Source organism: Homalodisca vitripennis, chromosome X, assembly GCF_021130785.1.
Source record: "Homalodisca vitripennis isolate AUS2020 chromosome X, UT_GWSS_2.1, whole genome shotgun sequence".
NCBI classification, from domain to species: Eukaryota; Metazoa; Arthropoda; class Insecta; order Hemiptera; family Cicadellidae; genus Homalodisca; species Homalodisca vitripennis.
In genome coordinates, this window is record NC_060215.1 from 38,233,887 (window position 1) to 38,256,483 (window position 22,597).

Here is a 22,597-nt window from a genome sequence, read left to right on the forward strand (position 1 = left end):
ATCATTGTACTTTTAACCAAACACAAAATGTACGTCCGTTTTATGCATTAAATATTTTCAAACCCAGTACGATTAAAAAATAAAATACAGGCCTTATTGTATCTACTCCATACCTTAAGACAAGTACTCAAACTAGGATCTATCTCAATCTTTACTGAAAAATATTGTTTATTTTCAAAACTTAAAGCCTTAGTGAGGCTTGTACCATGTAATATTTTAATATTTAATTTGCTAATTGCTTAAAAGCATATTAAATGAAACCTGATGATTACAAAGTAATCTACATCGATTATAGGAATAGACAGGAAAATAAAAGATTCTGAATGAAATAAGTCTCTTTATCAGTATGACAACTTTTACTGGACATTCATTGAAAAATACATCAATTGCCTAATCTAACTGTAGTATAATATACCATTATACTAAATTAGCGAGCTTAAACTTATTTTAATGTAACTAAATATGTATTATAATTATATATCTAACATATAATACTGCGATCGGAAAGTTGTTTATCAAATATAGCCTAAAATTAATGGTGCCTAGCAAAATTGTTGATAAATAAAAAGATTTTAATATATCTTTAAAGAATATAGCTTTATAGGTATTATAGGGGGTAGATATATGCAGCTAAAAAGTGTCTTAGTTTCAAAATTAATAATAAATAGTGTTTCTTAATCAAAATTAACATTCCAAAGAAAGAGGTGTCTATAAATCCAAAACAAATACTGGAGGTAATAAAAAGTAGACGTAAAAATGAGTTTTCAGTATGTAAATGTTAGCGGCAGTTTTGCATTATATAGAATACTTTGGCATCCCATAGATTTACATATCATTATTGGAAAAGGATAAAATTATAATGTGTTTTATAGTGTAATACGCTTTACCTTGATATTGTGAGGTATTGTATGAATTGTAATTTTATTTTGTAAAATTGTATGTTTTTGAAAAGTTTACGATTTGATGTCTTATAATTTAATCTATACTAATCCAATTTAATCTAACTTAACCTAAACTAACCTAACACAACCTAACCTAGGCAAATACTTGTCACCAGGTAACTTATAATTTAAAGTACACAAATCCTATGATCTAACCTAACCTAACTAATTCTAACCTAACCTACACTAATCTAACACAACCTAACCTAGACAAGCACGCTGTACCTAGAGTTGTGTTTGGCTCTGTTAGAGTGACGTTGGGCATTCATTACGTTGAGTTTTTAGTAGAAAGTACGTTTTTTGTAATACTTTCCCTCTTGAATTTGGGCAATGAACAGAATTATAAGTATTCTACAGAATACATATTTTCACATGCCGTTAACGTAATTACATACAGTAATAAAATATTAAGTCAAATTTTAATTTGCCTTGAAAACTCAATATACAAAAAGGAGTTTAGTAACCATGAATGGCTTAAAGGGCTGTAGAGTATTTCAAGTTTGAACATACTATTGGCTAAAACAAATTGTACGCTTTAAAATTGAATTTATAGCTGTTTTGGGTTTTATATTTAAATTATTCAATAATCATTGAAAGTAAGACTAATAAATCTGTTAATCAAAAGTTTGGCGTAAATCTATGCAATAAAATGGTATATTATACTATTAGGCTATAGTTACAACATCAAATTATGGTAAACAACTACAACCAAAGAGCTTGTTGCTATGGATGTGTTGTCATCTAGTTGTCCAGCGGTCCCTCCAGACTCATCATGGCCCTCTCTCCCTGAAAAATTATTTCTTTAGCGTCATAATTCATACAAGACTAAAATTTATGTTCCATAAGTTCAGGTAATTAAAGTAATTGTTGCAACTATCCACATATATAGCTTTCTGTAATTTTGTAATATATTCTTTTTTTTCAATACTCGGACACTGTAAAACACGATTTACAACTTTTGGTCATTTTAAAATAATCATTTTACTTACAAAATAGAATACGTTGTAAGCCCTAACGAGATTTAGCGTTTAGTACGATTAAAAAAGTGGAAGAAGGCTGATCTTTTTTTTAATGTAAAAAGCTTTTTAGGTATGTTTCCCATTGTTACATACTATAAATATAACCCCTACATTTCGAGAGTTAAAATCCTTTTCTTCAGGCATCAAAAACCAAACATAATATTATGCAAGGACAAATCATTATATGGCGATGAACCCACTAAGGTCAGATTTGTCATTACAATGAATTGTCTGTCAAAAGAATCCTTGCATTCTTTTAGTCTCACCAAAAGAAGAGAAGATTTATTAGTTGATTGTTGTGAATGTAAAAAACTTCTTAGTTACAATATATTTTAGTATTATTTACTTATAACTGTTATACGTCATCGATCCTACTATATATCAATATCACTGCACTGTAACAGACTAATCACAGCACTGTACCGTACTTTTGTATATGGTTTCAATATTTCCACAGTTGCGAAAAAATATTTGAGGCGTAGTTACTTTTTCAACTTAATACGAAAAGAAATTCCGTATGTTTTTATCCAGAAGTACCACAATCATGTAGCTGAGCTTGCTCTCTTATTTCTATAAAAGCTTTTAGTCAACACTCGGGCCAAATATTAAAAAAGTAATGTTATGTTGTTCTTTTTACAGTCCAACATGGTATACGTTCTCTAATACGGATTTGCGATATTATAACATAATGAATTTAAAATAATTTACGTTTAATAATTTTATTAACTAGAACTTAACTAACCAAACAAGCATTCCAGATAAAATATCGGAGAGCATATTTAGTAAGACGATTTGAAAAATTTGGGTGTTATATTTTTCTTAGGCGATACGGAATGAACAGCTGAATTTATGCAGCCTTTAAAAATTAAAAATAAGATTATATTGGACATGTACAACATATTTCAGAAAACTTGTCATCAACATATTTAGTTCAATTATTGTGAACAACTGTAGCGGTTTCTTTATAATTGATTTATACGTCATCTATTAAAATTCATTCTTTGCTTACATACTTGTATGTCACAAATTAATTATCTGTGACAAATAACATACCTTATAGACGTTATTTTACAGTGTTTGAAAATATCTCAAGTTTGGATTATAGTAAATGATTTGTGTGTTAAATTTACATACTATCTGTCCATATTTTTTTTATTTCGTTTTAGGGAAAAATTAAAATTTTTAAATACGACATGTGTACAATGAAATACGTCACCACGTACAAGCCTCTGTGCCTCATGGGGGTCTAATCGTCATTATTTGCGGGACAAAAAATTGTGATCCACGTTTAAAAATAAATTTTATTGGATTATTCATTTTACTGGTACTCCTTGAAAAGAACCATGTTTTTCTCTATCTAATCGCTTGTTTTACCAATAAAATGTTACTTCCCAGAAACGTATTTCCTTAAATTAAACAAGTTCAGTCTAAATGTGTTGGAAGTACACGATATATTATTTTTGCATGCGTACATATATCCATAAATGTTTCGATACTTACATGCATAATGTGTTGTTCTTTTTGTATGTTAAAAAAATATAAATTTTACATTGACATTTTCTTAACACTAAAAGTAACATATATTATTGACATATAACATTATTGTTTAGTTTTACACTCATTCACAAACATATACAGGAAAAGTATCTTTACATAATAGCTTTTATAGGAATTAGGAAGGGTGAAATTTATTTTATTTCGACCAAACATGCAGGTTACATCGAATAACCAGAAACATAAACGTATATCAGATTTATCACGTTAAGCAATATTAAGTTCCCAGATAAACGGGAAATTAACTACAATTCCATATACTTTTTTGTGCTTAGAATGAAACACCGTTTGGAGGAAATAATTGGATTGAAGCTTAAAATGTTATGTAATATATAATAGGGTCATATTTTGAAACGAATAGAAACACTTCACTGTAAATAACGAGTAGAACATGTATTAAAGTAGACTATTTTTTAATGTGATAAATAATGTAAGTTATTTAGCGTATGCATAAGAATTATTTTGTTGTTTTAGAAGCCCACACATTTCTTATTTACTAGGTCTTTTAAGAGTACACCAGGGAAAACTCAGTTGAGACATATATCAGCAGAACAGAAGGATAAAAGCACTGATATGCTTTAAACCAGAAGTCAACAATAAATAATATAAACATATGTAGCTGGAAAGACATATTATAAACATAATATAACTCAAAAATCGAACTCAAAAACTTACAGCAGGCAAGTGAAGTTTCATTCGGGGATTGCCACGGAATCCTTTGGGGAGATGTCCAAATATATTGCTACCACTGTTCAGAGCCTGTTGAGGAATAATGAATAACAGTGGATGAGGGTCTTTGTGTGTCCAAGTATGTATTAAAACGTCTGGTGTTATTTTCCCACATCCATTTAGCTTCAACCACAGAGCATACCACATTCACTACTGTGGTCTTATCCTTTATTTGTATCAATATTAAAGTATTTATTGGGGTGATATAAGTTAAAACCTCTAGCATTAAACTTAATTAAAGATGCAATAACTGATTTGTATATATTATCTATAAATACACACACATATTGTTGCAAAACAAATCCAACAGATGTTCCCTAATAAATTAAAATTTCTAAATAAATCCAAAAGGTAAAGTAATTTTAAATTCTTGGCACGAAGTAATAGGACATAAAATCGTTGTGCTTAGTGCCAAAAGATTGATTTTATTTTGACTGAACATAACAGTATAATAAATAATAACGAAATTCCATTTAACAATAAAAAAGCTGTCACCCATGCTGGATATAACACATGGTATTCGTGTAAAGTTAATATTTTTTTAAATATCCCCTACAAAAAAAATACCTTTATACCATCACAGAAGGAGAAATTTGTAATGCTGTGCCGTAGGACGTTAAGTATTAGTACACATCTGTTCTTAAAATTTATTACCGAAATCCAAAATGTTTATACGGATTCATACGTAAATGTGAAACAAATAATATATTCTTCCTAGGACTTAGCACATATTTGAATCATAAGCTTGAGCTTGATTTTGATAGTATAACCGTGAAAAATTTGAAAACGGGACAATGAAACCAAAAATAGGGAGACAATCTCAAATGCCTCGACGTGAATTTCATGATCCTGTTCATTTAAACGTGATGGTCAAACTGAAGGTCAGTTCTGCGTATACGTAAAGGGTTGTAGCATTCTGCTAAGTTAGGTAAATAGGTAAAAGGAGAAAATACTAGGACATTGAAAACAGTTCTATAGCAGTTAGTTAGGTTAAAGTAAGGTTATTTGTATGGACGAGTTTAAAGTATGTTATACAATACCTTCAGTAAGGATCGAACTTCAGGTAGGGGGCGATGTTTAAACGAAGGCAGTTGACATAGACCGAACCGGCTTGCGCGACCTTGCTATTTCTTGGTCATGTATTATGCTTTTTGTTATATAATTAGTTATAAAACTGTAATTAGTAAGATAACTTTTCTAGTTAGTGGATCAATAAAAGATCGGAAATTACGTAGTTTGGGAGGAAGTTAGAAACGTGGGGGGGAGGGTTCGTTTCAGCAGTAGGGTTAACGTGCTCATTTTTACGATGTGTAAAACACAGCACCCAAATAAAGCAAGTTATTTTCGTGTATTACTGATGTATGTTGGGGATTATCTCAGTCACGTCACCTTAAAACCAGGGAAGACTTTCTTAAACCTGTAACAGTCAAAGTACGAGTTGAAGCCTCGTAATTAGTTGAAGAAAGAGACGATGGTTTCCCTCTTGTTTAGGCTTGCAAAATCTTTAGAGCTCCAACCAATCCAACAATTATTATCAGAAATAAACTAAAACTACACCAATCAACAAACCCTTTACCCAAATTTCTTGACATTTGAATTAAGGGATGTGTCACTCCATTCAGGAGGTTTCCCAGATTCAGGTGATATGTCGGTTTTTTCAAACATTAAAGTAAATTAACGACTTCCTCAATCAACGACTCTTCATTTCCTGTGCTTAGAGACTCCTTTCAATTTGGAAAAAATATTGTTGTCATTTTAAAACTGATTACCATGTGGAATTATTACACATCAAAGCGTGTATGAAGTTATTTAATAAAGTTATTTGCTTTTTTAAAATGATATTGGGGATGGGTAATTCGAATAGGTAACAGGATGTTTCCCACATATAAATCAGAAATAGTTATTATTATTAATTCCGGCTGCGTATTGAGTCTTTCCACCACACCAAATTGTATTGTTCTCAGGTTGGAGGTCACGCGCTTGTGTTATTGTTGATCAGTTCTGATCCCATACGTGTTATTATTGCAACGGTCCATTTCTGTATTTATTATGTAGTAGATAACTGTAATGCAGTAAGTGCAACTGCGGCAAACCTACAAAATACAAAGGGTTGTATTATTAATGGTAATTTGTTAGCAGAATTACTGTTAATTTCCATTTTAGTTTACAATTTAGCTCATAGTAATTATTATTCACGTCTCATGAAAGTTGTTTAGTTCTTGGAGTCGCCACATTTTAATCTGTAATTAATCAATCAATTATAATTTCAGTTTATCAACTACAAACTACCAGAACATTAAGTCATGTTTCCCGTAGGTTACGACCCCCTTATCTTCCATCCCCATCCGCTCCCTCTATTGTAAGATTCGTTTCTTCAAAAATCAAGCCAACGTCGGTATACATCTTAAGAAAATATGTGATTAATTTATTTAAATATAAATAATGCAGGCATTTATTTTTTTCAAATAATTTTATCATAGTTTTACAAATTAAGATGACGTAGTACCTACAGAGATTTATTTTAATTTATTTCTGAAATTGACATTTTGATATGGGAAGCATATTGTTTTAATTTTAGAAATTAAAATTTTGTTTAGATTAAGAAAAGCAGTTAAGATTAAGGAAATGCCATCCTTATTTAATATTTGTTTTGCAGTTACCTATAGAATAATAGTACTAGAATCGTTTTTTTAGGGAATCATTTGTATAGTGTCAGTACACCAAATTGGTTTAGTTTTTCCATTTTGAATACACCTAGTTTAATATGCCCATGCGGTGATAACATTTTTTATCAATTTGTGTTTTTGAGAGCTTTAACATTTATTTTATGAATTTCAAGATTTATTAGTCTGAGTCGACTTTAATATACTCACGATACTGGCAGTCCCAATAACATTCATGTACTTCACACCCTTTCCTTCAACAAAGGAACTTCCTATGACGCCACTAATAAGTTAGTGTCAATACGTCTTTTCTAATGCGTATTGTATGGTTGCCAAAACAATCAGTTTCTTCGTAGGCATTACGTAACAAAAATGTATGTGGAGGTTCTATTTACTGGATGTTTTTTTAGATGCCTAACTGTATGATACTAAGCATAATCTTTGGAGTTTAAATACTTACAATTCAATAACAGGTTACTCATATAATAACTGTTTTACCATGCTAGACCTTTCATGAGATACACACCTGGTACATAGCAGGGTCGCTGCGGCGTCCAAAGCGGAGCCTTAAGGAAGGAGATCGGTTGTTCTTCCGGACAATCCTGTGTTGGTTCAGCAAATTATCCGCCATAGCCTCACGCTGGAGCAGCACCTCGTACAGGTCCCTCACACCTGTAGGGGCAGCAATTTAAATGTGTTTAAAATATCTTTAATCAAAGTATAAATTTTACATTATAATACATTTTCGTCACCAACTATTAAAGCAAGACTGTTATTTACATCGAAACTGAACGTCAAACGCTAAATAATTGTATTTCTTTTCTGTACTCTTTTGAAGTAAAAATAAACGGTTGGTACATTTTAAAAGAGAATTTATATACTTGAATTTATTATTATTATTGGTGTGTAATAATCACATATACAGTGTTATAATATACGATATAATCACAATATTACACAATTCAAACTGCCTCATTTAATAATACGCGAACTATGTAAAATAAAACAAACAAAATTAATTAATAATTTGAAATCTGAATAATCCTACATACAAAGACGTTTCAATACAAGAAGACTTTCATATCTTGTGTATGGTCCCGGCTTAACTTCCACAAAACGTCTGAAGAATGTTGTTCAATATTAAGAATTGTGTGGTAACCTCGAAAGCTTGTTTCATATCCACTCAAGTTGTGCTCGCAGCTTATTATTCTTTGTAAAAAAGTGTTCCTACACGTGCGTGTGCTGAGCTCTCCTGGAAGGTCAAATTGATTTATCCTGCTAGTGAATATTGTATTTAGATGTGTGCATAAACATACATGTATTTTTCTATAAATTGTGTGTAGTTCATTAGTTATATACATAATTAATGCTGTTAAGATTGTTTATCTAGTGTTTTAAAAGCTACCAATTTGGATAAATTAATACTCTAAGTATAACATTTCCTAATGAGTCACACTGCCTTAATTGTTTCTGAAGTACATAAATGTAATGGCGAGGAAACTGGCGATAAAAATATATATATAGTGCCATTGTGAAGATTCATCTTCATTCAAATATAATAAACTGAAAATTCAAGAATCGTTGATGAATATCCGCTTATTAAAGTAAGAGGAGGGGGTGGAATCATTTAATGATTCACTTAAGCTCAACAAATCAGCAATCAGTGTCTAATCAGAGATCATTATGATCAATCAGCGATCATTATGACTCTTTTTAATAGTCAATGCTGTGTTCTTTGTGAAACCGATATTGTTCTGTAGAGTGTTTATAAAGTTCTCTTATTATCTCTGGATAATTAAAATATAATCGCTTAGCAAATATTTATGTCTTTGTTTTGTTGAGTAGTTTTCCGTGCTTTGTTTTGTAACTGTATTTTTCTTATATCCATTTAAACGTTGTATCTACACAATACGCTCGGAAACTCGAGCAGGCATTGAACTTACTTATTTTAAAAGGTAGACTATTCCACGACTATATGGACTACTGTAGATTTCGCGCACACAGAGGAATCGTATGTTTACTTGTATCAAACAGTTTTTCACTTATTTACTCAGCATGAATACCGTTTTGATCATTTACCTTTATAACATCACGCCTATTTAATCAAAAGTTCCATGTATATAAAGAAGATAAACTGTGTCGGATGCAATTTGATGTTTAGTATATATATATTATAAATCTAAGATGTTTTACCGTGCATCTAAACTGTTCTTACAACATTTACGTAGTAAATTCATAATTTCTGCTTCTTCTTCGCTTCTCCCAATGAGATGTTTTCAAGGATTTTCATTTATATGTTTGCTGCTACTCGTAAAAACGATGACCTCTTTGTCACCCCTTTACTAGTTGTTCGACTAATAAGTTAACTTTATAATAAGGCTTTTCCTATTATAACTGGCTTCTATCGTAACTAAAAAGTAACCGTCAGAAAAAGAAATAGGAGCATTTAAGCCAAACTTCAGCCATTTCCTCCATTTCTTTAGCTTTCATTCTGTTTATTGCATTTACTGTTTCAGTTATCGGCTCTTTAGTGAAAATAAAAGCGTAAAATCTAGCAGATAAACTATTATCATGACAATAATGTTACAGTTACATACCAAAACAAGCAAAATTATTTAACAAAACAAAAGTTGCCTACTCGTAAAAATTTCATATTTTTATTCCTGGAAATAAGATAAAACATTGCCAAAGAACACAACGTCAGCAAATAAGGTATTAAATAATCAAAAATCAGGTTATTCAACGACATAATATATCTCCCCCAGACATTACGTAAGTTTTTATGAGCTTTAACATTTTGAAGCAGCTTCACAGAAGACGTGTTCGTGGAACTAACTTTGTTCTTCGTTTCTTTATTGAAGAGTAAACACAGCTATTGCATAATTGTAATCCTGCAATACTTCTGTTTAAATTAAGAACAGCCTCCTTTTTATATCTTTAAATGAAACTTGAGTGTAATTATGAGAAATTCTTTGATAAAAACCATTTTTACCTCAGGAATACTGGCAACAACCTAACTTGATAGTGTAAGTATGAGCTCTTTTATATTGGTTTTCCTTTATTTTCAATAGTATTTTATGCTTGTTAACTTCGTTTTCTGGTATGTTTTGGTATATTTATATTCCTCTGCCTACTTTATTCCTCTAAATACGCACTATTATTTTGTTATTTATTACAACGCCGTCAATTATCACCTTACCTTTGTTTTTGTCATGAAAATTCTATTATGCGATTTTGTAACAGTTATTATACCTATTGCTTCTGATTGCAGCTTAATTTTAGTACTATTGGTTACTTGGTTAGTTGGTTGTATTTAGTCGATAAGTCTACTTATATTGATCTAATAAACTATGACGTCTTTGAGAAACATTGAACTTAATATCATTTCATAAAATAAGCCTAGATGTAATTTCAGCTTTATTGCTTAACTTTTCTGACCGTTGGAATATAGACTACATGGCTCCAGCAAGATTAATATATACTTATATGCTTTTGAATGAGAATAAGTTAGGATAACCAGTGTTACTTTATCCTTTTTATGGCACGTGTTTCTCTACAAGGGCATTTATAACTCTAAAAGTACTGAACAAATTAGTGACATTTTCATTGCATCATTTAATTGGGTTAATTTAATTGAATAAAAAAATTTATGCGTAAGAAATAATATGGGTTATTAGAGGACTAATCGAAACATGACAGTTATTTATAAGTCAAAGACATTTTAAAATACATTTTTATTTAGTTATATACATTTTATATATAATATTATATATATATATATATATATATATATATATATATATATAATTATATATTAAAAACATACTTATAAACTGTTACTGTTTCCTTATTTTTTCTAACATTTGGCGTATATTATTTAAAATCTTAATGTGACAAATTCTATTATGATAATGAACGTAATAAAGAAACGAACTGATAGAAATGTTTATATAAATCTGTAGCATATATCATGATCCATTTTCTAATATTTAACAATCATAGAAATTATTATTTATTTAAACTTAAATAAATTTATGATTTTATCATATTATTTAGTAAAGCATTACAAATTTCGTTGAAAATAACATTACATTTTACAAATTAACTAAGTTTCTATACTATGGTCATGAAAAATGAGCACTGAGGAGCAATTCGAAACATCTTATAAACTAATCGGCCGGTTTTGACCACACCTAATTGAACTAAATTAAGGACGTATGTATACATAAATTAACTAAAACACAATGTAAATTTACCCTCGTATTGTGTATAAGAGAGATTTTGAATCAATGGTTTTATGATTTGAATTCTTATAAATAAATTTAATGAATAGTTTTAACATTTCACATAAAACATTCTACTATAAACCCCATTTAAACCTATCACAAGCTACCAAACAGATTCATACAAAATGTATGTTGGACAGATTTATTGTTATTAAAATAATTGATTTAACTTGTTTTCTTTACACGTCCTGAGAAGGTGATATAGCAGTTTATAGTATGTGTTAGTATTAAATGTGAAGGAGTGAAGGAAAGGATCTTCACTATTAATGTATACACTATTGCTTTAAAGCAATGTGAACTACATAGTATTGACAAGACTTTCCTATAATGTACAACAGTTCCACATAGTATCATTGATAACAAAGCCAATATTACTATGAAGTAATAAACATTAAATTATTGGTTTTCACTCAAAATCTGCATTACAAACTTATAGATGTATTTAAATGTAATACATTAGGCTATCACATTAAAGGCTAGTAATGTATGAATATAATCCCTGGATGTATTTATTAAGGGCTACATTATTTACCCCTGTCACAAACAGACTGCCATCTACTCGAGGAAACCGGGCGTATTTTATTTGGTGCAATTTCTGTAAAAACTCATTCATAGATTTATACTATTCAGTGCTTTTTTACGTAACTTTCATTTTTTGTTAAGCTCCCACGCATTTCTGCACTCATAAATTCCCTTATTAGCCTATCAAACTATAAAAAGTATGGTAAAAACCTGTTATACGCCCACAATTAATAATTTAATCATATACTCTAAACACTACAAACCGATTTATGTTTTTCAGCCATTTGTTATCGAACCTCTATAATTTTATCCTGCTACGTGATTGATTTTATCTCGTGGAATGTTTTTTTTTTGTGTGCTTTTTTGGAATATTTCTGAGAGAGTTACAGCGTAGAATAATTTTATTTGCAAAGATTTATTCTATAGAAAAACCTTGAGTTCGAAGCCTGGCTGACCAGTTTTAAGTTCATTATCCTTATAGCAAAAACAATTTGCATTTTCACCGATAAAGGCGTAAAACTTTCTCAGTATTAACTATTAATGTAGTTAATATATGTCAATGATTAATGTAATAACATATGACATTGTTTTAAAGTCACATAGCTGTATTGAAAATGTTTAGGAGTTAGAGGAAAATAACATATTTTGACAACAACTATTGTTCTAGCTGCATATCAATGTCGTAAACATATATACTGAACTGTGACGTCCAGCTTTTTAAAGAGCTCTCTACCAGCCATGCGAGTGACAAACCATTTATTTCTGCAATCAGTGTCATTAATTCACGTGGCTAAAACCAATGACACGTCCCTGGATCTCAGCAAAACGGTGATGGTTACTATTACTCGTTAAATGAATACTTCGTTCATTTTGTGAGATTATTGGCAGTAAGATTAAAAGAGAGCACATTGTGCAGAATCTTTGTATTCTGGGAGAACGGAACAGAAGTAACCCAAATACAGTACTAAAGGCTGTGCAGAGGAAATTCTTTAAATGGATGGCCAGGAAGTTTCCTCAATGCTAAACTTATGTTTTATTCAGTTCTCCAAAACAGTGACCTATCCGGTAAAAACATAACACCACCAGAATTTATATTTTGCGTGATAAACATAAATTTTAGATAAATAAATACGGATGTTCGTCCCTGTTTTGGAGTTTGTGATCAGCAATCTTGCGATCCAAGTACATTTAATTAGATGCACTTGGATTATAAACACTTTAAATTTTCTTTCGAAACAACTTTGTTAAGTTCCTAGGGAGCGTGAATATGACAGAAAGTGGTGACTGTGTGACGTACTTTTGCACTTATCTTGTTTTTATGAGGTCTCATTTTCTTAAGTGTTACATGGTTACAAACCTCTATACTTCTCGGATGGATGCCATTGGCCAGTAGGAGGTAGGAAAACCACTAAAATGTTTTAACTCATATGCATAATGAGTTACTATCCCTATAGTGTTTATTTTTAATGCAGTGACTTTAACTTGCGATCGTATCTCATCAGCAGTGAGAGATTATCAGTATTATCAACAATTACACTTTATTTTGCCATACTGAGTGTATGACCAAATATAATATAGCCTTTAACATATGGTGAAACAAATATAAAATAAAAACAATACATACAAATATATATACATAACAAGTTGTCATAAATGTACGTATAAAATATTCATTTTATGAATATCTGTTTTATAACAACACTAAAACTGCAAATGATTGTTTACTTTTTATCATAATGTTGAATATCTGCCTTTATTAATAAATATATAAACATGCATTTAGTGTTAAAAATATTTTACGGTCTCTAATATATTATGCTCGGAAAACGGAACATAATATATAGTAAAGGTTACATAATATGTAACAAACATTTATAGTTCTATTAACTGAATTATAAAATTATCTAACAATAAGAATTTATAGGACTAATACACCAGTCTGTCATAATTTGAAACTCATTGTCTTAGATATAAGAAAATCCATGACGATCAAACTTGTTCAACGAGCGAATTCAGAAATCAGGTACAGTACTAACGTAACGTTGACAATGCTGATCAAAATCCTAGATTTATTCTGGGGGTCAGTTAAACGTGTTCAGGGTATAGGTATTAATGACCTTAAAATAAACTTAGAGTGTAGGTAATGATGAAATGTAAGTCTAGTTAAGTACCACTAGTTATTTATATGTTGTAAATACAGTACTTTTTACAAGGAAATGTATTGAAATCTTATGGACTTAATTTAGAGTGATGATTGTAATCCCTAGGGATGCTTGTAACGTCACAAATTATACTCTTATTTGAGTATTACCTTTGATTGTTTTATTTACACACGAGATAAACCATTCATGCGGAATTGGTGTGCTGAAGTCGGGAGAATTGTGTCAGTTAGTTCTGAGGTCCAACGCTAGGGCTGCACCTCTTAACTTTGATTGTTACCGTTACTACCTGAGCTACCTGAGGCTATCACCCCACAGAAGGCTGTCTGATCACTCATATTTCTCATGCCCCAATTTATACCATTGGATGAGTTATATCTTGTATAGCTAGTATAATCAAAGGTGTTATTAAGCGAGTAAATACTTCTTAGACTATTTATCTGCATACAATCTCATGGGGAAGATGTTAGATTAGGACCCACGATCGCGTTAGATCAATTAGTGAGCTAAATAAACATTTTATTTAGCAAATATCTATTGCCATTAAAATTTTAAGAACTTCTTAATGTTTGAATAGAATCCTAGATTTCATGATCAACATTATGAAACTTTTAAAGTGTGTTTAGTTTTAAGTAAATTTCGTAGTATTCTCGTTTAATTAAACATATTACGTTTAAACATTGAGTGAGTGAGAGATAAGCTGTTGTTCATTAAATAACTATTCTAATTTATCACATTCAAACCACCCCTGTGCTCCCCCACTCGACTTGGCCCGTGGGACTGCATCTTTTGTACCAGCATATCGTTGTCGTTCTTGACACGATCTACTTATTCTCTATAGCACACCTGTCTTTTTGTCTTCTGCACAGATTTACTGCTTTGTTACCGGTTCTATTGACACGAGCTACTTATTCTCTATAGTACACTTGTCTATATGTACACAAGATGTACTACGACAGGTGACTGCACTTAGGAAAGGGTCTGCCCCGGGACTGGATGGGGTATCGGCTAACCTTCTTACAATTCTTACAAATAATATTCACTTTATCTTAAAACCTTTGACACATTTAATTAATACCAGTATTTCAACAGGAATTTTCCCTGATAAATTTAAATAGGCAAAAATAATTCCCATATACAAATCTAACGACTTTACAGATAAAAGCAACTTCCGTCCAATCTCTTTGCTAAGCGTGTTCTCTAAAGTACTAGAACGAATAGTTAAAGGTCAGCTAGTATCTTACTTGGACAACAATAACATTTTAAGTGAAAATAAGTATGGATTTAGGCGTTACAAATGTATAAATGATGCTTTATTTGACATAAATAAAGATTTAAATTCCAATCTATCTAATAACAATAGATGCATGCTCATATTCTTAGACCTGAAAAAGGCGTTCGACTCAATTGATCGCAGTATTTTATTGGACAAATTAGTAGCTATAGGCGTCCGCGGCACTGCTTTGGCTTGGTTTAGTAGTTATTTCAAAGAAAGGCGTCAAGTGGACATAATAGTGACGAACAAACTGTCAATTACGGGATAATCCAGGGCAGTACGTTAGGACCAGTTTTATTTTTAATTTATATCAATAATATTTCCAGAATTAATTTATTTGGGAAGCTTTATTTGTTTGCCGACGACAGTTTGATTTTCATTTCTGGCTAGATGTTAAATTAAATGCAATGAGTGACTTAAATACGTTAAAAAGTGATTTGACCAAAATATTCTTTCATTGAATATTTCTAAAACAAAATTTATGCCTATTTCTCTGCATTCTAGTACATAATATAATTTTACAGATCTAATAATTCATCAGTGCGGTGGTTACTCGAATTCGACATGTGGGTGCAAAGAAATAGAGCTCGTAAAACGCTACAAATACCTGGGAGTTGTTTTTGGCTCTCGCTTAAAATGGTCTGAGCACGTTGATTATGTCCTTGAAAAAATTAGAAAGTATATTTATGCATTTAGGAAACTAAGTGAAATTTTAGACGGAAACGAGATAAAATTAGCGTATTATGCTTACGTTCAGTCACTTCTATCCTTTGGTAACATTGCGTGGGGCGGTGCGTGTAAAACGCTTCTTGAACCTCTTTAATTACGCAAAACAGTATACTAAAGACAGGGTTGAGGAAAAATGTGCGTAAAAACTCTTAATCAAACTCTTATTATTGGGTAAAGCCAGTTTAAAGAAAAGATGTGGTTGAAAGGTTAAGTGTGGAGAGATGTTCGTATTGTTAAGGGGATAGCGTCCATTACTGCCATGCATGCCACTGTGCGCCATAAAGTTATGGAAAGGTTAAACACACGGCTACACATGCAAGTCACAACTCATCCGTGTATAGTAACACCATGGTGCAGGCCAACAGTAAAACACAGTGATTTAATGTAAAACAATTTTAAAAGAGGCGTTTCTTATTGAAGTTTCCTAAATTTTAGAATAACATACCATGTTAATTCCTAGCAGTTATATGGATTAATTTACGGTAAGCGTTATTAGTAAATGTTTCTTGTGAGTATGGATACCACATATTTAATTTATTTCATTCATTTTGTTGACTTAATCATGGGGTCTTCACGGAGTTTATCAATATTAACAGTGAGGTCTAATAGTAACCAGCTAAGGGAGTTTACAACTTGTGTTTTATATAATGTAATATGTTTTTTACTGCATAGAGTGTAATAAATACTGTTTTATTTGCTGAAAATGGTGGTTAAGGGCATGCATTTAAATTTTATTTTTCAGTATGAACTCCATACAATTGTTTTAGTCATAGTTAGACGGTCTGAATGGCACGGGTTTGTAGAAACTGAGAAATGCACTTAAAAAAGACTTTCTGACAGTAATGATGCAATCCTCGCACTCCTACCCCTTTCCCAACCCTTTTGCAGTAAGTACTTCATCATTAACCATTCATCTTCTTCCTGTTTCGTATTCAAACACGTTTCATGTATAGATGTGATAAGATAGAATAAATATTTTAAAACTATTCACTGTGTATAATCTACATTGCAGAAATATAACGGGGTTAGTCGACTCTGTTCCTGTGTTCAGCATTAATATAAGGTAAATGACACAATTACTGTAAGCGTACAATAATCATTTTAACGGACCCACGCCAGACAGGCGTATTAACCAAACCTGGTGCATTCACAAAATATTCTTCTCACTTGTCTATCTTGTTACGCATGGATAGATACTTGAAATAAGACTTTATGCATTATTACTGTTCCGGAAACCTAGGTTTCACGCAAAGACGAACTGAAAGAACAAATTTTGAGTAACATTAAATTCATGTAATAGATAGATCTTCCTATTTTATTAATTATTCAAGTAACAATTACAATTTTTCAATTTATTTTTTTTATTTTGAAAATGAAATACCTGATAATTTAACCATAAACTAACTGTTATATATTTATGAGTATAATTGGACGGGAACTTGAACTATTTCTCTCCTCTCACAGTTGGCTGGAATGATATTGGATTATTATTCAAAGGTCGAAATGATGTCATGATCAGCTGATATTGAAAAACACTTCACATCGAACATCTGTTATTGCCCAGGTGACAGGTCGCTGTAGGGTTGTTGGAGTGGGAAGACGGTCGAGGGTATATTTTTAGAGGGTGGGAGGGGGAGAGGGCTGACTCTCTCTGTACTATAAGTGTTTTCACTCTTGACGTTTAAAACGCTGACCTTAGATGAAAATATTGTTTTTTGTAACACGTGAGTTTTGTAAATTCTTTGCCTTATATTTCCTTTAGGATCTTCGATTTTCAAATTTTGAAGTTTCCGTAAATCCAATAGAAAGTTTGAAATCCTCACTTACTCCGGAAACTATGTATGTTATCATTTACAGATTTATCTATTATTCATATAAACCAATTCGTACGCCAGGTCTACTTGTGGTTTTACCTACGTGTAGGCTTTGTATTCTATAGTACTCAACGCCTGAGACTTAGTATCCATCGCTCTATTTTCCTGATTAGTATCTAAAATGGTTACTTGAATAAGTCAAGGTCCTAACTGAGCACGCAAAACTTTAAATCAACTCCACCTGCAAGTATTCATATACTACTGAGCATGCAAACCTCTAACTCCAATCCCCCTGCAAGTATTCAGCTACTACTGAGTACGTAAAACTTAAACTCAACTCCACCTGCAAGTATTCAACTACTACTGAGCACGCAAAACTTTAACTCAACTCCCTCTAATTGCAATCCACCTGCAAGTATTCAGCTACTACTGAGTACGTAAAACTTTAATTCAACTCCACCTGCAAGTATTCATATACTACTGAGCATGCAAAACTCAACTCAACCTGTTCCCAGTTGGCTGCACACGTTGGAAATTGGTGGTGAATGAAGCAAATAATATATCCTTGGTTCTTACTAGTAGAGCTTTATTACTTGTTGATCGTCTCAAACTACACATAACTCACAGAATGCCGATTTTCCGTAATACATTTTCTTTATAATAGTCTACCATAGTTCCTTGATATTTACTGAGTGGTGGATGATCAACTTTTAATACAGTCTTTGTTGCTAGCGCATTGTTATCACGCTTCATTCATTTTACATTATAACATGATAACCCCCACAATAAATTGTTATGGGAAACAGAAATATGGTATACATGTTTCTAGCAAAGTTTTAAGTTAATGATTGAAACCCAGAGTGGAATAAAGAAATTTGTACCAATTATTCAGTACCATGGTGTAAGCATTAATTATTAAAAAACGTAGCCTAATCTTTAATAACCTGTACACTTAGGGCCTTACATTTCACATAACATAATTTGTTGTATCATACCAAAAAATTTCCTGTGTATACAAACCCATTAAAATTTGGTAAAAAGGGGTTTTAATGAAGGGATGGCAGTGTTACATATTTGAAAGAAAATCGTTAAAACCGAAATTCTGCGGAATAAAAGTACATTATCCTGCACTATGTACAAGGGAGGAAATAAAAACATTATACTTACTATCATAGTCATATGGAGCGGGTGCAGTAGATGCTACATCAGAGAGCAGCAGTAGCATGCAGAGCACTGCGCTACACTCAGCCAACACTGCTGCGCTAGGCTTCATGTCTGTAACAGAAATAGAAAGAGTGTAAGATACTATCAGGAGGGAGAAGGGTGTTATCTGATGGCATCCAATCTGTACATAACAAATCCAAAGTTATTAGCTAATTAGTTGCTGACAGATAAAAATTGGTCCATAATGAAACTAGTGAAAACTTTGTATTTGCTTATTTTGAAACACCAATTTGACAAAAAGTCTAATATCAGCTTGGTCGTATTATAGAGATTGGAATTTAAATAATCGTACTAATTAAAAAAACTTCACTATTAACAGATGAAGGAATAAAACAAACTATACTATTACATTTGTTGGATAAGACTTACCACAAAAAATTCAAAAAATAAATTCAAAGTTAAGCCAGGTAAACAACGTATATGTCATAAACAGAAACTTCACACTTAAGCAATTATATCTTACCATCTGACTCCCAAAACAGCGTGTGACATGATGTGAGAGAACTGCCTCTTCTAACATATACTTTTTACCTTGCATTATACGAAACTCATTTTTAATTCATATTCAATATAGAGATATTATAAACTATATATACAGGGTATGTATGTACAAATGTCATCCAAATATGTTTTTTCGTATCATTTCTTTATGGTTACTTACGACAGAAAAATCGTCAGGGTTTAATTTTTGTTTTCAATCATTGTTGTTTATCAATTTGTCTGTGGAATTTTCGACAGTCTTATTATATTAACGTGAGTGGAAAAGGATATATATATATATATAGGGATTGGTTTATAGGGATACGATTCAAATTGTTTAAAATGATTCCAATTAGTTTAAATTCTGTTACTAATACTGTTTGATAATTTGCAAAAGGCCACTAGTGTTTTAAAGGTAATTTATGTTATTATAATTAAAAATATAATTTTTATTTCTCCTGAACGATAATCGTTGAATTTACTGTTCACTCAGGTGTATATCTAAAGACTAAAGAAATGAGTGTTTAAATTAGTAAATTCTCCAATGCACTGTACTATTTTCACCTTATTATATATCGTTATGATGGTATCATCCATAATACTATAGTTATATAAAACAATATTTTAAATAAAGAATCGTTTTTTTATTGTTTGAATTTTTATTATTTTAAAATTTTTGATTTGAAAATATTTAATATTGTTCATCTTCAAATTAAATTAAGATGTTCATTACGCATATTGATAGAGAATGTTTTTAAATAAATGTATTACGATATTTCCACTCCAAATAACAACTAACAACAGATTGTATTGCCAGCTACTCAAATTCTTCTTGAACTAAATATATTTTCTTAATATTGAGGGCGTTTATATTTGAGTTATCTGCCATTACCAAAAGACACTTCTCTTAATTTATCATCTCGATGGTTCCATCCCATACTAAATAAACCTGTAACTGGAAAAATGTTGTAGATTTTACTTTTAAACTAGTTTTTAGATGGTTTTTATAGACTTGGGCTATTTGCGAAAAACAAGATAAATTATACTTCCACATAATATATGAAACACCATCAATATCGATTACCGTGTTGTGGTTTTATATATAGCACTTTGCAAGATTTGGTGTTGCCTAACAAAATTAGTTAAGTTCATGAAACAATTCAAATAAGTAAGGTGATAAATTATCTATCAATAGCTGAATTAGTCAAAATATGCTTTCAATAACATTTTTAGCTAGTTGAAGCGCCTATGAGTGAACTGACAGGTTGGCAATAAAGTTACCGTTGTCACCCATAGGGACAAACTTTGGCACATTGAATTGGAGTGGAAGCCAAAATTATTATGCTTTCGCTACGGAAATATTAATAGACAGTTTGGCCACATGGTAAAGCCAGCTTAGTATAAATAGCCTCTACAAAGTATAAATACCACAGATCAAAATATGAAGTTTGCTATAAAAGTTGGAAACAATAGGCATTCACCATTTCTTTGGATGTGATGGACAGAAGTATGGGATATTCACTGTATAGGAAACCAATACACATCAATAATGTGCAAATGCTCGATCTCACACCCCCCGCACAGAGTGTTGAATACATTTACTAGTACTCCCTCTATCCTACCCTATCTACGGATCAAGTAATTAATTGGAATTCAAGGGGACATTTCAGGGGAATGGGTTACAACATGGCACAGAGCAGTGCAATTAAAAAAAAACATTATGAATGTTAGGTGTGAGAATGTGTCATGATTAAATAAAAACCAAAATGAATACATTTCAAAACTGATATATTTTACTTATATCCATCGGACTACTGATAAAATGGGTAAGGTAAAATATACTAAGTGACAAAATCTTAAAACTCTGCTCTAGTGGACATATGATTAAAGAACCGTTTGAGATCAGAAAAGGATACAATGCCAATATTTCCACAAAAGTTCTACAGAAATCTCGGTAACATTTGTACAATGAATGAACATAAAATTTTATTTTTCTATGGTATGGTAAGTTATTTATAAAACTAAACATACCATAGAATATTACTAAACAAAAGTGCTTTAAAAATTCTCATATCCAAGGAATACAGCTTCAACGATAAAGATAGCATCTAATTGTTTAACACCTAGCGTCACGTTGTGATAAAGAAACCACATTGATTGTTGATTGATCATATTGCTCCTTAATTAATACAGTTTAAGCCAATAATTATGCGCCTCCGCCCCCTCAACTAATATGTATAAGCTAATTTATATTACCGGTAGTTTCGGTTCAACATCTTTTTACTGCAGATGTCTCTACATGGCCAGGATGTTTAAAGATTTTTTCTGTTCCTAATGTTTATAGGCGGTATGAGCCGAAAAATAGTATATATTTATAATCATTCAGCACAGGTATTTTATTAGTTTAAATTTATATGTAACAAATCAGTTTGAATTATCAAATATATTAGCTTTAATGTAAAATATATAGTCAATGAACATTCACAATTAAACACATGAACCATAAAGTACTTGGTTCATTAAATACAGCATGTCCAACCCAACACACGACAATTTGTTACAATAAACAATAATTACGGAGCACTCTAACGGTGATTTCATGCACTTATGTGCCCCTCAGAGCACGTTCATTAGGTCACGTAATTTACTGCAGCTGATATTCACTTGGTGTGTTCATTCGTGAGCTATTAATTTGGAGAGCTTAATGACTCTCTCAATTATCATAACATGAATGATATTCTCATGAATTAAATATTTGATTGTTTGTCTAAAGAGTTTGATTAAAATACCAATGTATAAAATGAAGATAATATGAATATACACACATACATATAAGTAGATGATAACATGGCGGTCCTATCTTACGTTCAAAGGGAACAAAAAAAATAAATGTAAAATTGGTATAAAAACGTAAAAAATCTGAAATTCACCATTATTTCACGTATTTTACGTTAATTTTTACTTTTGTATATAGGTTTGACATTGACTTTCTGTTCGCTCCAAAAGTGAAGTAGAGCCACCATATTATTATCTGCTATACATAAGTACAACAACAAACTTGTATATAACTTTTTTATATTATAGTACTTATAACAGTTCCCAAAAGTCTGGTTACACGAGCAACAAAATTATGCAGCTATAGTGAAGATCTTAAAAATTGCTATAGTGACATATATGATGCATTTTTAAAACGAGGATATC

At 31.2% G+C, this 22,597-nt stretch overlaps 1 protein-coding gene across 1 annotated transcript in view; it reads right to left on the reverse strand.

Moving 5' to 3' along the window:
* Positions 1-324: 324 nt before the first annotated feature.
* LOC124368926 (short neuropeptide F) overlaps positions 325-22,597 on the reverse strand; it is a 152,867-nt gene continuing 130,594 nt past the window's right edge. Inside the window, exons 3-5 of the mRNA XM_046826473.1 lie at positions 18,860-18,967; positions 7,433-7,578; positions 325-1,727 (exon numbers count right to left, since the gene is read on the reverse strand). Of these exons, the coding sequence (XP_046682429.1) occupies positions 1,683-1,727; positions 7,433-7,578; positions 18,860-18,965 (297 nt within the window). The 5' untranslated portion in view covers positions 18,966-18,967 and the 3' untranslated portion in view covers positions 325-1,682. The remainder of the gene's footprint in view (positions 1,728-7,432; positions 7,579-18,859; positions 18,968-22,597) is intronic.